The sequence below is a fragment of the Fringilla coelebs genome, assembly GCF_963513975.1.
Source record: "Fringilla coelebs genome assembly, chromosome: 5".
Taxonomy (NCBI): Eukaryota; Metazoa; Chordata; class Aves; order Passeriformes; family Fringillidae; genus Fringilla; species Fringilla coelebs.
The window spans coordinates 47,739,910-47,760,241 of NC_140033.1; the positions used below are offsets into that span (position 1 = coordinate 47,739,910).

General features: G+C 36.4%; 1 protein-coding gene across 6 annotated transcripts in view; it reads left to right on the forward strand.

Annotated features, from left to right (window-relative positions):
- Positions 1-20,332, forward strand: part of ATF7IP (activating transcription factor 7 interacting protein) — a 78,211-nt gene that overhangs the window by 39,176 nt on the left and 18,703 nt on the right. For 5 of the 6 annotated variants that reach the window (XM_084205334.1, XM_084205333.1, XM_084205332.1 and 2 more), the window contains 8 exons: positions 2,888-2,974; positions 4,976-5,121; positions 6,270-6,407; positions 7,517-7,582; positions 8,095-8,168; positions 8,679-8,767; positions 10,053-10,691; positions 12,244-12,311. In XM_084205334.1, coding sequence (XP_084061460.1) covers positions 2,888-2,974; positions 4,976-5,121; positions 6,270-6,407; positions 7,517-7,582; positions 8,095-8,168; positions 8,679-8,767; positions 10,053-10,691; positions 12,244-12,311 — 1,307 coding nt within the window. The remainder of the gene's footprint in view (positions 1-2,887; positions 2,975-4,975; positions 5,122-6,269; positions 6,408-7,516; positions 7,583-8,094; positions 8,169-8,678; positions 8,768-10,052; positions 10,692-12,243; positions 12,312-20,332) is intronic. The other variant, XM_084205335.1, reaches the window with a different exon arrangement.

Here is a 20,332-nt window from a genome sequence, read left to right on the forward strand (position 1 = left end):
GAGATCTCTCATTGAAGCCATGAAGTTTACTTTTTTTCATCTTGCCTAATGAGAAAACACTCTGAGATCGCAGAGGAATTTGCTATGGAGCAAAAAGACTGAAGTGAATATTAAATACTGTACTACAGTTTGCAGAAGCTTAAAATTAATGTATCCAGCAATAGATTTTTAAGGTTCTAAATTCTGGTGACAAGACAAATTCTTTTGGCTAGTTGTTTTATTTATTGGCTAATAACAGTTTATGACTCTATCAGTTGTGTGGCTGTAAACTGAGACTGTTCATGAAATGAAAATTGGTCACTGTGATGTTCTGCCTTAACCACCAACAGAGATAGTGGCAGAGAGGGTGCATAGGCAGGAAATAGTTGTATGAGAAAACAGGTAGAGTTACCTTATAAAGAGTAACTTTTGGAGAGGGTCTGTGAAAATGAAAACCGTGGAGACCATATGGAGATCCTTAAAGATCCTATATTGGAGAAATGGGTGCAAACTGCTCAATTAAGAAGCAAGATTTCAAAAAGTCCAGATAAAAACCAACATGGCTAAACAACAGTGAAAAAATGGTACTAGAAAACTTAATTCAAATGGACAGATTAATAGAATGTCTTTCCCAAGTGGAATTAGTAACTATAATAGTTGTGTTGTCACAGATTTTTGTAATGAAAGATCATACATCAGAAAGCCTTGGAGCTTTTTGTGTAAGGAAACAAGCATGTGACAAGGAAGCCCTGATGTGAATTCTCTTAGATATCCAAACACAAGTGATTTCCTATCAAGAAATTTTGGAAAGGAAACGGTAAAATGGAAAGTCCTCATGGAGGAAATAATCAGCTGAAGAATAAAAAATAAATTCAGAGTTCCACAGACTAGTTCCAGAGACTGTGCTGTATAAGAGAATTAATAAATTGCCTAAAATGAAAGGTAACTAGTGATGTCACACTTTGCTGATACGAAGGATTGGAGAAGAATTTTACAATGCCGATTGGCTAACAAACAAACGTGGCAGGTGAAATTCATAGTGGTTATCTACAAAGCCATGTACACGAGTACAAAACTCACAACTTGGTCAGAAGGTAGAACTGACCACTCAATAAAAATATTTCCAGAATATAGTAGGTGCTTTTGAGGAAACCTTGATAAAATGGCAGCTAAAGAAATCAAGTGAAAAATGATTGGAATAAATTAGGAAACAGGAAAACTTTATGACGCACCAGGCTCATAGGAGGCAGACAAGGTTGCATTCATTGCTTCGGCTTGTCTAGTATCAAGATAATGAGATCACAGCTTAGCTGATAGCCAGTTGGAAACTAAGCTGATAGCCAGTTGTGAAATTTCCTCCTCAACTAGAGAGTTCAGCTGAGCATCCCATTGAAATCACTTTTAGTTAATGACTTAGATTTGTTCATGGTAATGGAAGTTAGTAAGGAAAGGGTCTTCTCATCCCTGAAATTACTTGTCCTATATATAGAGGTTTTTTGGGGGGAAAAAAAAATTTAAAAAACCTATATATATATATATATTTAAGATCTTAGCTTTGAAGCTTGTAACATGTTTTAAAGACATTTTAGATATGTCTATCTTTCCATGGAGTTTTTGTGTCTTTCAGATGAATATTAAAATATCTGAATTGTGGGAAAAGTTGTCTTAAACTTAGCGATTCTCCTTTAGATTTATAGGTAAATGAGTCCTATTTTATTCATAGCAATTAAATACCTGAAGCTTATCTATAAGTTTTAAAAAGCAGGTGGCATAGGCATTATGCTAACTTATTACCTTAAAAGTAAATCATATTTGGATTGAAGAATTTGTATTATAAATATTATTTTTACATTTATAAGAAATATGAAAATCTCATAGTGCCAGGTTATTAGGTTTTGACTCCTTCCTTTTTCTAATTTATTAGGTAACTTGTTTTAAGTCGTTTAAATGTTCATCATAATAGAAGGGAGACTTAATGTTAAGAGAGCATCAAGAATATCTTTGCAACCAGAACTTTCCTTAGAAAAACTAGTAAACTCTGCTGTAATAACAAAATGAATATAGGCAAATGAAGACGTGTACAGATCAAGATGTGCATAACAATGCTTACTTGCTCTCTTATATTCTGGATAGATTTTGCTGTAATCTTAAAAGAAATAGTTATGTGCTTTATCTAGCAAGCACAGAAACACATGATGGAAGCTTGTTTCATTCACATATGTACGAAACACATAATGGAAGCTCATGGAATATGTAAGAAAATTTTTCAGAAGTGCTACCATTTTTATCTTTGTGCATTTGGTGGCTTCAGAATTTTCTTCTTTTAAGCATTTCCTAAACTGAGTGTTTTTAAATGGCTAGTCCTAAATTGTGATACTTTGTATTAGCAAGAAACTTCAAATTAAAATTCATATTTGTTAACCTACATCTAGGCCTTTCCTACCATTAAGATTATGGATGAAGCTGCCAATTGTAAATGGGAAAACATATTAATATTTAGGTATTTTGTTACTGAAAATTTTATGCTTTGTTCCTAAGTGGAAAAGTAAGCTAAAATAAATTGTTGAGAACTTCAGCTGCATTAAAAATATCTCATTTTGTTTCAGAGGTAACTGAAAAACATGTTTCCCTTGTAATTACAGTTCAGTAATTCTGGTTAAAATGTTAAGCAAATTCAAAAGCGAGCCTTAATGTGTTACATACATGATAGTTCAAATTTTTGTTTTGAGGGTATTCCCTTATTTTTTTTCATATCTGCATTCCCTCTTTGTCATACTTATTTCTCTTGCCTTCCCTCACATGTTTTTTTTTTTTCATATGTTATTTAAATTCATTAGTCAAAATAAGACTGTTACAAAACTCGTAGATCTGAGAAAGTGTCACATGGATTTTTTTCTTCTGTTTATAGAAGAGGTGGAGGGGGAGAAAAAAAAGGAGTGTGAAGATAAAGAAAGAGAAGAGACCCCCAAAGAAGAAGAGAAACAAATAGAGAAAAGTATGTAATGTTAAAACCATTGTGTTTCACTGTGTTGTTCATGTTAGAAGCCCAGAATCATTAGGTTTGAAGGGAACTTTGATTATCTAGTCCAATGCCTCTGTTAAAAACCAGGTCAACTAGAAAGCAGTTTGCCCAGAACTATATCCTGACAGGTTTTGAGTATTTCCACAGGCTGAGATTCCACAAATTTTCCGTGTTCTGATCCCAGTGTTTGACCACCCTCACAGTAAGAAAGTTTTTAAATGTTTGAGTGGAAATTCCTGTATTTCAATTTACATCCATTTCTCTTGTTCTGTCACTGCTACTCACTAAGAATCTGTTCATTCTCCACCTGTCAGATAATTCACACAATATGATAAAATCTCCCCTAATGGCCTTCTCCAGTTGAACAGTACCAGCTCTTGATGAATGCTCCCATCTCTAAAAACATCTTGGTGACTCTACACTTCACTCTCTCGAGTATGCTCACATTTCTTTTTGTATTTAGAAACCCAGAACTGGACAAAAGACTCAAGGTTCAGGCTCACATTCCCTGGTTAGAGGGGAATAAATACCTACCTCAACCTGCTGTCAGTACTCATTCTCAGGCAGCCAAGAATGTTGTCAGCCCATGTTTAACTTCATGTATGTGGAGACCACCAGGGCCTTTTCTGAAGAGGGGTTTTCCAGCCAGTGAATTCCCAACCTGCACTAATGCATGATTTTATTGCTATCCAAGCAGAGCACTTGAGCATCTCCTTTTCTTAAACTTCATGAGGTTCTTGTTTGCCCATTTCTCCAGTTTATCAGCATGACTCCAAATGGCAGCATAACCACTTAGGAGTGTACAAATCACTTATTCCAGTTTTCTGCCACCTGCAAGTTGCTGCAGATATCTTCTTGCTCCATTGTCTAGGTCATAAATGAAGATGGTGGTGTTGATACCAGTAGCATCTGCTGGTGTGCATTACTGAGCTTCAGCTGGACTAGGTACCAATAATCACGGCTCCTGGAGCCCAACAACTGAGCTAGTGCAATTATCTAGGCCATACATCAAGAATTTGAGGATGGTTTGGGTGTCAGAAGCATTATTAAAGATCCTCTCCTCTCATCCACCAAGCCAGGGATCTCACTGTAGAAGGCTGTCAGGCTGATGGTTCCTGATTTCCCCTTGATAAATCCATTCCATTCCCCATCACTGCCTTCTTGATAGGGGTTAGGATGATTTCTATCTACATTTACTTGCTCCATCATGTTCCCAGGGATTGCGGTAAAGCTGATAATCCTGTAGTTCCCTGGGTCCTTATTACGTAATCTGAAGACTATTTAAAAGCAGATGTCCCTCTTGTCCTCAAGAACATTCTGGAAACAGTGCCAGGAACTGGAGGAGTGAATGAGGTCTCTTTGGTTCTTTTGTGCTTCATCACTGTTAGTAAAAAGGATTTTTATAATCTAGTTCTGTTTTGAACCTGTTCTTTTATTAGATTTTTACTTTCCATTTTAACCAAAAAGTGAAAAAAAAGTTTGAACGGTTTTTCAGTCAGGTGTTGGAGGTACAAGTTAAAACTTCCTGTCAGGTAAATACAGTTAATTGCTGGCATAGTTAAATGAGATGTAGTTTTATTTGGCTGAAATTCTGAGAAGGGGATTCCTTTTTCAGAAGAAGGTTTTCTTTTGCTTCTCAGAAGCCATCTTTCATTACAGGATGGTGCTCATAGGAGTAGGAAGAAGTGGAGGGAAGTTCTGGAGAGAGGACTGGTGGTACTAGAACCATTTTGTGTTTGGGGCAGCAACTGGGTGAATCACAAAGGAGAACTCACTGACAGGGCAGTAATGTACAGATACCAGAAGGACTGGTTTTGTACTTTGATGTCATCAAGCATATTTTTCCAAAGGCATTCCTACTGGTTTAGCATGAAAAAGCTTAAACTGAGAACAACTTCATGGTAATTATGGCATTCTGAAGATAACCTGTTTTTCCAGGAGTTCCTCATAAGGAGTTGTATCTAATTGTTCCAGGTGAAGCATCAAAAAGAAAGCGTTCCAAATCTGAGGACATGGACAATGTTCATTCTAAACATCGTCGGTACATGGGAGAAGATTATGAAGCAGAGCTCCAAGTCAAAATTACAGCCAGAAAGGATGTTGACCTAAAATTACAAAAGGTAAAATAGATGTGCAGAGCAAAGAACATACACACACACCTGTCGCTTGTGTTACCATCTTTGAATTAGCAGTCCTTCTGCTCACACTCTGTGTCCCCAAACATTTTCTCTTTTTTTGTGGTTGAACATTGGATGTAACAAAGGTGCTTAATTCATATAAAGTTCTACATAGCCCTCCTTTTAAGAAGAGACCAAATACCATTTGAAGACTATGCTACAAGAGTTATATTTGAAATGTATAAAATACTTGAAGTCTCATGTGACTCTGGATGGAAAGTGTTAGTAATGGATGTATTTCACCATGATGATTTATATGTGATGCACTTTATTCTGTACCTAGCTTTTTAAAAAAGGCAGTCTCCAAAGAAGAGTGTAATCCACCTGGCATTTTGCAGATTTTTGTAGAGCTGTTAATAGCCTGATTGCACCATTGCTGTATAAGGAACCTATGGTCTTGAAGAAAAGAAAATTGTGCTGTTCTTCTGTTAGTTCATTAGCTAGCATGTGTTGTAACTTCATTAATTTAGGATGGCAAAAACTGAACCACATTAGTGGCTTATTTATTTTTATTTCCTATGAAAACTTTTTAGAGTGCAGTAGGTATAGATGGGAGAAAAACATGAAATAATAACTTCTGTCAAGTAAACTTTGTGAAAACCAGTCTTTTCTTCCTATATTTTTAGCTTCTGCAAGAAAGGCAACACTGAATTTTTGGTAGGAGAAAATATATCTCAGAAAAAGTTTTTGTTGAATGTCTTAAGTTTCTGTTCTTTGAATGCCAATTGTCCCTCTCAAAAACAGAAAAGTAAGAACAATTAACTTGTGTAAGCACTGCACTTTAAAAGAATACCTTCTGTTGTTAAGGTTCTTTTTATATATGGTAAGATTTTATACCCTTATTATACTGCAAGGAAATTAATTTGTTGAATTAATGACAAACCATTTGTGTTTTCCAAAATTATGTAAAAACTTAGCTGTGCCACCACATGCTTATTGCTGACTCTAGATTTATTTGATTGAGACGGTACAACAGTTGTCATTGTTTTGTTTATTGCAAGATATTTATTAAGAGTTGAGAATATTTTTATAGGTGGTCCCCCAAATTTTGGGATTGCATTGTTGTATTTTTTTATACAACAATTTTGCAGATTATCCAGAGACTGTTAGAAGAAAAACTCACCACTTTACAGTGTGCGGTATTTGACAAGACTCTGGCAGACTTGAAAAACCGAATGGAGAAAGTAGAATGCAACAAGAGGCATAAAACTGTGCTTACTGAAATGCAGGTGAGTGTTTGTGTGTTCAGCTCCATACTAGGGTCAAATTCAAAAATAAGTTCCTCAATGTTTAGTAGTAAGGTTCCTACAGTTGCCAGTAGGGAAGCAATTTTGACTCTGTAAGGGGAGGAGGTGGTGGGAGGGCAGCAAATACTGATGTTCCTTTTGAGCTGTAAAACTATTTTCCTACTCAGAAGGAGGGAAGCAACCAATTAATCATATAGAAACCCCAAAGTGGATCTTCCCTCTGGCAAACTGATTCATTAGCTGTTAGTAGACTGCTTTTCCACTCTTCTGTTCCATTTAGGCATTTTCCAAAAAAATTCCAAGTATGAAAATATCGAAGGTCTTTATGAAGCTGGAAATTTGCTTAAAAATGGGAACATGCAGAAAGGAGAGGACAGTAGCGCTGGACTTTGAACATCCTACATCACATGTTTCCACATAGTGTAAATAGTTGATGTTCTAGCAAGGAGGCAAATAACTAGTGTTGAATGAAGCATGCTTTCCTGCATTTTTTATAGAAAATATGTACATGGTGGTGACATGAAGAACATCACAAAAAATAATTTTGAACTGACAAGACAATTAAAAAGCTTATCTCATAATAAATTCGAACAAGAAGGCCATTTTACTTTTTTCATTAAAAGAAATATGGAGTTTGCCAGATCAGTTCCACTATACAACTCTTTCTTGTTGCCACAGACATTTTATGTTGACTTTTTAAGTGCTTTCTAAGATGCTTTCAATATACTTGTTTAGCAGTGTCTTTAGCCATCAACTAGAGTTTCAAAGTAATAACATCATATAAGTGTTTCATTTATGTAGTTTTGTGTGAACATGTCAGATGGATTCAGTTTGTGCAGTTGTGAATAGAAAGGAAAATAATTAAACTTGTCTCTAAGATACCTTGACTGTGATACATACGTTTATCTTTCTGCTCTAATATAGCTAAAAGTAACATAGTTGTCCTGATTTCAAGGAAAAATAATTTCCCTAATATGAAAATAGCCTTTGAATTAACTATGTCTTAGTTATATATCTTTTAGTTTATAAAATTTCTTTGATAGTTCTTGGGGATTTATGGTTTTGTTTGTTTTCATCTTCTTCCTGTTTAGGCTAAAATTGCAAGATTGACAAAGCGAGTTGGAGCAGCCAAGGAGGACTTGAAGAAGAGGCAGGAAGTAAGAACTAGATTTGTTGGGGCCTGGGGGTTTTTTCTCAGTTAGTCTAAACCTTGTGTTGGAAAACAAAGAAAATTTAAATGCAGAAAGATGTGGCTTGTTTATTCAATTGCATTGACAAATCGGGTTTGTCTGGTTTGGTTAAAGAAGTCTTAACATCTGTTATGTAATTCTGAAGCTTCTTTAGCTGTTTTTAGTGTGAAAACACCTTAAACTGTATATAACTGAATCCAATTTATTTCAGTATGAAAAGTACCATGTAAATAAAAGTGCATCCCACTACTGTGATTCTGAGGGATGAGAGGGGGAGGAGGAAGGAGAGGATATAAGAGGGGAGGCAGTAGGACCAAGGAGATTTTGTGTAGTTGTAAAATATGTCAAATTCTCCTGCAATGTTGACTTCAGAAAAGGAACCTCTCACACAGCAGTGAATGGATATGAAATAGAAAGCATAAGTTTGCAAGCTGACTTAGAGTTGTTCTGTTATGGCCTCTCTCTCTCATTCTGTGTAGAATGTGGCAAATGCACCTGTATCTCCAGGGAAGGCAGCAGCCGACACTGCAAATGTGAACAATGCCACGTATCGGTAAGCAAAGCACATGCCTGGGGCTGTGGTAAAATGTACAATAGGACACTTCAAATAATCTCTGTACTTCCTTTTTTTTTAATTAAAGTGTTCTTTCCTTTTCCTTCATTGCTCTTCACTTGTAAAATTTGATTTGCTTTTACAGAAGTCATAAATTGACAGAACTGAACCCATTCTTGGTTAAATCTAGATGGTATTTAGCATCAGTTTCAGTGTTTAAAAAATTATAGATAACAGTGGAAGTTTAATTTCAAGAACATGAAAATTCTCATGGTGCAAGACAATCTCTTGGTGCAAGGACTTGGAAATTTATAAATAATTCCATGCTTCTTTTTATTTGGGAAATAGCCGAATTTAATTTGCCTGAGAAGCAAAAGTGGGTTTTGAAAAAATGAATCTCAAAGAAAAGAAGAGCTGTAAAATTAGGGATTTTTTTCACCATTGTACTGTTCATAAATACACCTTATGTGGCTTTTTGAGAGAAGTGCCAACTCAGACTTTGTTCCTTAGAAATGCTGGCACGGTAAGGCAGATGCTGGAGTCAAAGAGAAATGTAGGAGAGAGCACACCAGCAACTTTTCAAGCCCCTGCGAATCCAGGTAAGAAACTCCCTATGGACTATAAACACATTTCTTAAAAGTTCTGTTGCTTTCCATTAAAGAAGTAATAACCAAACAGAGAAAAACTACTTTTACTCCTTTTTTTTCTGACCTAAAAAATCATTATTTTTAGTTCTCCAGTGCATTCCCTGTTTATATTTGTGTAGTATGCTTACCAGGTGTGGGAAAAAATGTGTTGATTTGGCCAAGCAGAACCTGTGGTAAATTAGATGTTTCAGTAGACTGCATGCTGGGTATGGCAGCAAAACTGGCTGTCAAAAACTGAGACATATCTCAGGCCCTTTATTGTACTTGGTCATAATAGGATGCTGATGATAGCCTTCTCTCTACCTAATGACTATAGAAATTGAGTGGGAAACTAAGCAGCAATTATAAACCATATTTCTTAGAGGAGTCGTGTTGAAAAATGGAAATTTTGTAGGGAATATAGACTCAAATTCACCATTAATTTATTCATTGTAATCTTCCTGTCCTTGGTTATAAAAATAGTTCAATATCAAATGCTGGATCTTTCCCACAGGATTATCTTACAGTTTGTATGTACTGGCTTTCAGTAGTGTATTTTGCTCCTGATCTTTAGAATTAATCCTGAAATTTTGTTGCATAAAAGTCAATATCTTTGGCACATTAATACTTGGTTTTGGTAGAACCTTCTGGATACAACGTCCTACCTATACAAGACAAGTTAGTCATAACTGAAATAGTTTTTCTTTTCTTGTGTTTTGTGAAGCACCAGTTGCTCTGCCATTTCTATAATGGGTGCTTAAAATGCTGTATTTTATGTTTTCAGCAGTTAAATCTTGGAGCTTTCTTCAAGCCTGTGTCATAATTCTTTATATATCTTTTTTCCTGACATTTCTTATAAACAGAAATGCAATGTTGACTGTATCTTTAACCAGACCATTGAACATGAGAGTGTACAACAGAAAAATAGTACCTATGGCCTTTATTTGCAAAAAGAAGTAATTATACACTACTTTTTTCATAAAATCATAGAAGTATTTGGGTTGGAAGGGACCTTCAAAGATCATCTAGTCCAACCTTCCCACCATGGGCCAGGCCATCTTTCACAAGATCAAGTTGCCCAAAGCCCTGTCCAGCCTGACACCGAACACTTAATATGATAGGGCGTTCCCAGTCACTATGGACAACCAGTTCCAGTGACTCACTGCCCTCATCTTAAATCGTTTCCATTCGTCATGTTGCAGTGAAACTTGCCACTTGATTCAAATGCTTAATTTTTTTATTTATTTTTTGTGTGTAGTGCCTGCTTCCAGTCTTGCAGCTTCTCCAGCAGTTGTCAGTGGACATCCTAAGCTTCAGACTCCAGTGTCCTCCAGCAGCTCTTTGACAACAGCAGTGCTTCCCACAGCTAACACGGCTACAGTTGTAGGCACTAACACAGTGCCCACTGGCAGCACTCAGTCAGTGTCTGTCTCATTGCAGTCTTTGCCTGTAATCCTGCATGTACCTGTGGCAGTGTCGTCCCAGACTCAGCTTCTGCAAGGCCACACAGGGACTTTGGTCTCTAACCAGCCGTCAGGCAACGTTGAATTTATATCTGTACAAAACTCCTCTACAGTTGGTAGCCTTACCAAAACGACAGTGTCTTTGGCATCAACTAACACAACTAAACCAAATAACATCCCACTTGTGCCCAGTCCTGGTATTCTAAGGAACTCTACAGCCAGTGCTGGGTCAATAGGCACAACGTTGGCAGTACAGGCTGTTCCTACTACACATCCTGTTGCCCAGACCACAAGGACTTCTTTGCCCACAGTGGGTACTCCAGGACTTTATAATGCGACTGCCAGTCGAGCGCCCCTACAGATGAAGCTTCCTCTCCCTGCATTTAGTAGTACAGCTCCTACTGAACCACCCAGCACTGCAGCACCCAAGAGTGGTAAGTTATGCTTGAATGTTGGCACTGGCAGAGGAAGATAGTGGTCACAGGGAAACATAAAATTGCACTCTGTGGAAAATTGTTTCTTAGTGTTTTACAGAGATAGTTCTTCTAGGTTGCATTTCTGTTGAAATTTTCAAGATCAAAATAATCTCTATGACAGATCTGTTTCAGACTTTGTTGAAAGTAAACTCCCCTTGGAGTCAGCAGTGTGGCTTTGTAAGCTTTGTTTTATTTAGAGTTTGATTTATATAATTCCTAGCGTAAAGTAAGAAACTCCTGTCATTAAGAACTTGGTATTTCATTTTAACACAGCCTCTCAGAATAATATGACCTACCTTTTTAAGCAAAGGCATACTGAAAGGAAAGTATAATTGTAGCTTAATTTTCACAACACTTAAAAGTAAACAAATTGGTAAAAAAAACCACCTGAATATTAACCTAGTTCCAAAGGAGTACACTTAAAGTATTTAAATAAAGTCTCTAAATACAATAAATGCTCAAATAACAATACTTAGATTAATTATTTTTAAATATTTTTTCTCAGTCTTTGGTCCTGGCCTGATGGTTGGCTGCACTTCTGATTTTACATACCTTCAATTTTTTTTATAATAGGTGGGATTTGGGATTTTTATACTAGGTGGGATTTCGGGATTTATAATTGTTGGAGTTATAGCAAGTGCCTCATTGGCACAATATAAGCTAGAAGGATCTCAAGGAGAACTTGACATCAGAACTAGTTTCATTTCATTTTCCTGTATCTAAGTTACCTATGCTAAAATACGTGCTCTGTAGAGTTAGACATTTATGTTTTATATTGGCCCTTAGCTCTAAAGCAAAAAGAAGTGATTTAAGACAACATGAAAAGGGTTGTGGCTGATGTGATACAGTGAAAAAAGGGAGGACCTATGTGTCCAAAGAATGTCTCATTTTATGCAGTTTCCATAGATTTACTTTATACCCTTGGAGTTTTCTCACCAGAACTGAAATGCTGATTTGGGCCAGCACTGTTGCTGATGAGCTCTCGTTAAAATGAAAAGGAATGAGAACTGAATTTGAATTCATATATTTGCATCAAATATTAAAGCAGCTTCTTAAATTGCTAGTTTAATGTTGGCTGAGCTACTGAAGATGCTCAGTCTCTCTGCCTCAGTTATATATTTTGCAGTCTGTTTAAGCATCCATTGCAGTCTGTTTAAGCATCCAAAGTCAGGTCTTTTTTTGTACAGAAATATTTAACAATTGTATTAATTTTTAGTTGAATAGCTTATCAATATGCATACAAGTGGAGGTGAGGTTGGAGTTATACTTTGCGCTCAGGCAAGGAAATTGCTCATAAAATGCTTTTAATGTACTGTCAAACTTAGAGGAAAGGAACGTGTTCATCAAACTTGAATTCTTCTAATTGAAAACTGGGGCTAAATGTAAAATATGTCACATATTGAATGTTTAGTGTCAAACAGTTTTGAATATTGCCTTCAAATATGGCTACTGGTTAGCAATAATTAGTACTGAGTAGATACTGCAAATGAACAATTTTTTGACCCCTCAGAAAACCAGACAAGCAGGCCACCAACAGATACTTCGGCAAACAAGCGACCTGCTGAGGGAACAACACAGGTAGGCTGTTGATTGTTTCTATATAAAATTCGATATAAAGTTACAATCCACAGGAGATTATTGATTATAATTGAACAATTTTAGTTTCTTTTGTGCCATCCTTTCTAGTTTCTCTCAGTTTATATTATTCTTCTTTTGATTCACTGTTACTTACAGCATGAGCTTCTGATAATTTTTTCAGAAGTGTTCCGATGGGATTTTTGTAGGTAGATGAGTTGGTAAATCAGGAGCAGACTAAAAGTTCTCTGCTAAAACAGAGATAACATACAAAGAAAAGACTGCCCAATCTTTGTCTGAATGGCTTGACCTTATATAGCTAAAAATATTTTATAAATTATCATCACAGTGCTCTAATTCCTACACTAATCCAGAAGTTAAAATTGGAATTCTAATGTTTGACTGCCATATATCATGGGAAAAGAAACCTTCTTCAGGAATAGCTACTTCATTATAAGGGATAGCTTGCAATACTTCTGGATTCCTTGTCTAAAATTTGTTGAACTTGCTTTGAAATTTAAAGTTTGAAATTAAACTATTTAAAAATCTTCATAAATCATTTTCTTTCTGTCTATAGATGTTTCAAAAAGCACCTCATACTTAACTCTTCCTATTAACTAGAAGTCATGTTATTAAGAGGAACAACATTAATTTCTTCTAGACAACATTTCCAAATTAATTAGTGTTTCAAGGTACAGTTAATCTAAATTGTATTTCAAAGCATGAAGAAAATATACTGGACAATATTCTGCTGAAAGTAGTCTGGCAAAGGTAGTCAGTATTTTAGAGTATAAACTATGCCTCACTCTGTCTTTCAATTAAGATAAGGAAAGGTTGTTTGGGACTTAATTTTTCAAAAATACCTGTGGATTATAGCTATTCAAAACCCTTGTCAGTGCTTGATACATAGGAAATCCTGTACCATAATGGATGACAGTAGTAACAGTTTTACAGTTCAATTTTCAGTATAAGATGCATATTTTGGAATTTTTCTTCTTCAGTTAGAGCCTGAAACCTGGAAAAAAAATTTGGAAAAACAGATTGTGTATGAAAATGGTATTTAGCAGTGGAAGATGAGCTAGAAGGAGGGAAAATAAGACATAGGATGTTTTCTGGTTTTCAGTCTTCTGTTGTGTAGTGTATGTTCTAGGTTTGCTTTCCGTGAAATCAGTTAAAGCATGTGTAATGCCATGGTTAAAAAAGAAGAACCCAATGCATTTTAATTGGCTAGTGAGGTATGGAATTGACGTGCCGTTCATTTGAAAAACCCAGTTAATGCCACCTGCTTTTTGTTACGTAAAATCCAAAATATTGTGTATTACTCCACACTTCACAGCTCTCAGATCATAAAGTAGTTCGCTGTGTGCCGTATACCTGTGGCATATTTGATGGTACAACTTTGATCAATTGTTTCGAAAAGCAGTTGAAACAGGAAGAGACTCCATCAGAAAATAAAGAAGCAGTAGAAGCAGCACAGACGAATTTTAACTTCCCTGAGGATGTCCTCTTTGGCTTGGAGGAAGAGGAAGAGGATGCTAAGAGCATCAAAAACACCCACAAGCAGACTGGCTGGGCAGCTAACCTATTAAAACAGTGGCTGGCCAAAAATGGCAAGGATCCTAGCTTTGAATTGGTCCCAGTAAGTGAACTCAATGATATCTTAAGAGAGTTTTATTACACAATAAGAAATCATGATGGAAATACCTACAGTGTGGCAAGCTACAAGTCAATGCGCGCTGGCTTAAACCGGCATCTCAAAATGCCGCCTTATAATCGTCAGATTTGCTTAATGAAGGACAAAGAGTTTGCCAGTGCAAACATGGTGTTTGTGAGCGTACTGAAGATGCTGCGCATGCAGGGGAAGGATGAGACTCACCACCATCCTCCTATAGCTGCCGAGGACTTGCGTAAGATTAAACAATCTGGTGTGCTGGGTTTGCACAGTCCCCTGGCACTCGTCAACAAGGTGTGGTTTGATTTGCAGTTGCATTTTGCCAAGCGAGGGAGGGAAATTCTGAGAGATCTCGCTCCAGACGCATTTGTGGTTGAGAAGGACAAGAACGGGCGTCGATATGCGATGTTTAGATATCCTGGCAAAGGCAGAAATGGAGAAGACCCTCATAAAATGGGTAAAATGTATGATATGCCTGGGGACCCAAACTGTCCTGTATTTGCCTTGGAACTTTATTTGTCCAAGTTGCCTCCAGAGCCCCCTGCCTTTTACCTGCACCCTCTAAAGCTAACATCAGAGCAAATGCAAGAACAGCCTGTCTGGTACAAAAGAGAACCAATGGGTGTGAACTACCTGGGTACCATGATGCCCAGGATAAGTGTGGCAGCCAGGCTCTCTCAGCGGTACACCAATCATTCTCTCCGAACTACCACCATCCAGCTACTCTGTGAAGCAGGACTGGGGCCTAGGGAAATAATGGCAGTGACAGGCCATCGCTCCGAGTCTGCTATTAGGCACTACTGGGGGTCTGCAGAGGTTCGCTACAGGGCCTGGTCAGATATAATGGAAAACAATGCCCCCAGTTATCGATATAGCAAGATCCCAAATGAAGTGATAAAAGAATCGGTATCTGGTGCATCCACCTCCTCTGTAAAACGTACTGTTCTACAACAAAACAAAATTTTATTCCCTACAAAATCTGTGGTGCCACCTGGCACTAACTCTGTGGCTTTAGTCCCTGAGGGACACCCAGCTCTGAATTACAAAAGCCCAGCCCTGTTGAACCGCTGTTCGTCCAAGGTGTTTCTCCCCAAGAGCGTAACCAGTGGGAACCTAACTGCTGGTCCCCTTCAAAGCTGTTGTAGCAAACCTGTCTTTATAAAGCGTGTGATTAAACAAGAACCTATGACTTGATGCTTCTGTAATAGAACTGATTTCAGATGAATTGCTAAAATGGCAAAATTATCAGATTTGGTTTTTTATTTGGTCTATAAAGGAAATTCCTTATGGTCTTATTCAGCAAGAAGTATCCTGTTTGCACTCAAGATGTCAGCTATGGAGCAGAAATTTAAACTGAGGAAGGCTTGGAGTTTCTATGACTTTTTGTGGCAGCTGGGACTCTTCCAAGTGGCTGAGCAGAGTTATTTAAAAAACATTAAAGGGAGATATTGATTCCCACTTAGCTGAAGATATGCTTTCTTCACTGAGAGTGTGGCTTCTATACTTTGTGAAGTGTTATTTATCATACCATTTTGTGACTGCTGGCATTAATGTAGCATCTTACAAATCAAATACTTGATTACTGAAGAGCACCAAGAAAGTAGAAGCTGAATGAAATAGAAACAGATGCGCTACAAATATATACATACGCATGAAAACACCTGGAATTGCTTAACCACTGTCACCCTCTGTTCAAATTCTTATCAGACCTACCAGAGGACTGTGCCTTTGTTTCCTTTTTTTTTTTTCAACCTTTTTCTAAATTGATTTTCTCTGTGAGCTGCAGATTTGCATTGGAAGTCTTTCCTATTTAATATTTTTTGGCTTAAGATTCCAGTCATTCTGTTCTCTGAGGGCACTATTGATGCGTGTGGTATTTAAATTGGGATCTCTTTGGTTGTGCATGAAATGGGGAAAATATTCTCAAAAGAGCTGAAAACAATTTCTTGCTTAAATGCCAGGTAATTAGTGTTTGTGTTGTCTCTGTGCCTAACTTGTGAGAGGGTTTTTTTTAAATTTCCTCTCACCAACCCCCTTCATTACATGTCACATCATCTTTGCACTCTAGTCTTTGCCAGTGTATATAATTTCAATAAGTACATCTTGTTCTTCCCCACTAAACCCTGTCCAAATATTTTTGATTTTAATTTTTTCAGGTCAGTAAACTGGTCCTGTCATTATCTTTTCCCTAATTTTTTACAGATTAGAAATTCTCAGCATAGTGGATGTGAATGATTTTTATCATAGATTCTGTCAAGAGATCTTCCAGTAAATAAAAATAGAAAACTGGTTATAGAATTATAGAATATGGTTGGTCCACTTTGGAAGAAGAAACAGTGTAGCATTTAAAACTGTTTTCCATATATTAACAATGAAACAGAAATTGCTTTGTCCATTTCAAATGTCTGTGCACAGATGAACTTCACATAGTTTATCATACTAAGGATTTCACTTGAAGTGTTGACGTTGCTCAGCAATGGACAAAATAGGGAAAAGTCCCAGCTGAAATGACAAATTGACCATGATAAACTCTTAATTCTGTGGAGAACTTCCTTGCTGGGATAGGCTTTCAAATTTTGAATGAGATTTATCACTCTGCTATAGTGTGTACTCAATATAGACACTGCTATAGCCTGTACAGAGGACTTGATGCCTGAATGTTGGAGTTTTTATCTTGGCTGATAATATTTACCTTTGTGACCTTGTGTCAATTATTCATACTTACTGCATCAATTTTCCAAAGTGTAAGACCAACACAGTGCTCCATTTTCTAATGGATCATGATAAAGGTTAAAAGGTTTTAAAAGTTCTTTAGTGATCTTATACTCATGTATGGTTGAGATAGTTGATCAGATGTAATTGTTAATATAGAAATTACTTCTATATTAACAGTCCTGCTTCCTTAGTAACTAGCATTAAGTCATGACATAAATAACTAGAAGAAGGAAATGGGTCATTTTGTCAAGCCTAAAGTAAATCAATTAGAGATGGTCGAGAAAGTGATCCTTTCTAATGGCAAGAAAAAAAAGTGAAAAAACAAAGGGCAAACAGTTCTCAAAATATAGGAGAACTGTGCAGTAACTTATTCTAGGATATTTTAGGGTAACATAGATTCCAAAATTTGAGGGGTTCATAGAATTAATAACTCAGCAAAACTGGCGAAATGAATCTCTAATCTAAACTTCCACCAGGATGGGTATGTATTACTGTCCCCCCCCAGAAAAAAGTTCCCATCTTTGTCTCAGGTAGTTGCTTCTTCCAGTATATTGGCACTGAACATTTATCTTCCAGGAACAAGAAAAGTATGTTGCCAGATGATTCTGTGTTCCCTCTTGTTGCATACTCTGGTCATACTGACCACACACCCTGCTCTGGTTCTGACTGCATCTGGGTGACTTAGGGCAACAGCAAATTGCTGATGGCTTCATTCTTCCACACAAATCTAGTTGGTGATTAAATTAGAAAAAGGGAATCAATCTCTAGGCCAGTCTTGGCATGTCTCTTGTTCTTTTTTATTATCATTTGGCTCATAATCGGGTGGTTTTGGATTCTCATTTGTTAAATTCTAATTCTGTTGGCACCAATTATACAGTGTCCTCTTACTGCCTTCAGTTTGAACCTGATACTTCAAAGCTACTGACTGCAATATTACTATCTTCTGGGTTTTTGTATGGGAGAATTTTTTTATTTTTTGTTTTTTAATAAGAAGCTATTCCTCATTTGGGCTGGAAGTATTGTTGATTTACAAGACCTGGCATCATTATTTACTAAGTTTTCTGGTAAACTTTGATTTCTAATTTGTAGAACATCTTTCTAACTTTTTTTCTTTTTAAATTTTCAGAACTGAAAAAAATCTTTCTTCTGTTTCCCCTCCCACCTAAAGTGTTGAATAAATCTTTCCTACATGTGTTTTATTTCTAGAAAAAATGAACCAAATGCATATTTTACAGCTTTTGTAAAGTCAGTTTTGGCTGTGAGTACAGTGATACAGGGAACAGGGAGTTAAGTTTCAAGTCAGTGCTGTTCATGGCAGTACAGGTTATATATGCTGTGTGAACCTAATGAATTCTATCAAAATGGACATGAATTGTACTCCTCAGTTGCAGTACCAGCAGAGAACATCAAAATAGCAAGATAACAGTTTTTGGGTCTTTCCCCATTACTTTTCCACTGTAAGTGAACCTGTTTGGTGAACCAACAGGTTAAATATAGTTTGTTGTCTAAATTTAGAATTATACTTTAGCTGCAAATTTAATGCAAAATCACCAATAATCATTTAAAATTCATTTTAAAAATCCAAATATAAGAAATATTCTCTGAAAGTTTATTTTCTATGATTCTTGAGTTTTCTAATTAGATCTTCTCCAAAAATAAGACTGTTTCATTTCAGTTGCAAAAAAATCCCTAAAAAGCAAAACCAACCAACCAAAAACCCCTAACCAAAAAAAATCCCAAGAAAACAAACAAACAAAAAAACCCACCAAAACCCCAAACAACAACAAAAAAAACCCCAGCACTTAATCTAGGTCAACTAAATTAATAGTGACTGCTGTGTTATTGATTAATTTCCATTTTCTTTGATGGAGATGACCCTGAAAACAGTGGAGAATAACTGATTCCTTATATAATGCTTCCATAAATTTAGTTTTGTATCTCATTGTCATAATTCAGCTTTGGCACTAGTGTTGTGAATACAGGACTTGTTTTCCCTGTGCTCTCCTGTTAAGTTTGGAAATCTCAGCTGTTACTTTAAGGGGTACTCTAATTACTTATTTATGTGAAGTTGGCATGGTATCTTAAAGTATGTTAAATTTTCTTTGCTTATATGCACCTTCTCTGTATCATGTGAAGTGCTCCACTGTGCAGTGTTGAATACCTGAAGGCATTGGAAGGATGCTTTGAAATGGAATTTGTTCTTGGGTTTGTTGTGGTTTTAGTCTAGTACCTCTGGTTATCCTGAACTTCTCAGTCGTTGCTAAAATTGTCCATATGCAGCTTGGATGTATGATTTTTCTGTATGACTGTTTTCTTCTTTTCAGCCTTTCTCTCTGCTTCTTGCTCCAAAAGGAGTGGCTGCAGGGCTGTGGAAGGGGACCTCTTACTACTTGTATTAGTCTTTCATCTTCAGCTTTTTCCTGTGTACACAGAAATTTAAGGGTTGTTATTTGGTCCCAGTCATTTTATCCATGGCCATTCCAGTGCCTCGGGTCCTTGAGTTGCATTTTCTGAAGACATGACAAGCACTTTTACTGCATTGGGGCAAATGTTATTGTTACAGAGGCAGAGGCAATTTTTAATTATATAGCAAATCTTTAGAATGGTTTAAAAGTATTTTAGTACAAATCCCGGTTATAGATACAGGATTTTTATATATTATATATAATATATAAATATAGCTATGGTATCCTGAGAGAATCTATGAAAGCAGTTTTATTACACTGTAGCATAAAGTAACAGTGAACAAATCTTAATAGGGTTTGATGTGTTGAAAATGTCCGGCACAAGTCAATCTTCAAGAATTGTTTGCATTATATTTATTAAATCACATTTCAGGTGAATAGTCTTTTTTTTTTGCTGTTCCTACTTTGTGTGCAATTTATCTTCTTAAGAAGTAAATCTGTTTTTTAGTCTAAATTTCATCTGTGCATTTCACTTTACAGCTACTATTAGTTTATTAAATAAAAGTCCACCGGTGTCCTACCCATTTCCCATTGTTTCTGACACACATTGATTTCTTTGGTTGAACTACAGTTTAATTTAAGCTATTTTGCTGACTGTTGGAAATTCATCTCGTAAAACATTAATAAAGTATATTTACAACTCCTATCACATTACTCTGCAATATGTAACAAACTTTGTGAGTGTCTCTTAGGAAATAATGTGAGCAAAGTGGATATGTCAGCATACAATTTATAAGCAGCTATTAATTCTATGTTGTTGAAGCATTATTGATGAATATGTTTCCTTGCATTTCATGCTTTTATCACTCAAAATAAACATATATAGTTATATATGTAAAATGGGCTGCTTGACTTTTGTCTTGACCATGGGGTTATATTTGGGCTGTTTAAAATGCCACTAGCTCTCATCTGTGAGGTGGAACCTTTGCTTGAGACTAATTAGAAAACTAAATTGTAAAGTTGTTAGCAGGACATCATGTGGCTGAATTGGATGGCTGTTTTAAGGAACAGAGTTAAAGTGAATCCTTTCTCATGTGACTTTTAAAGTGATTGTCTTTCCCTGCCACTGCATCTGGGTTACTTAAACTACCCCAACTACTGAGAGCAGTTTTTCATGAGTAAATATACTTGTATATTGTAGGCTCAGATTTGTCATTTGAGGCCAAAAAATT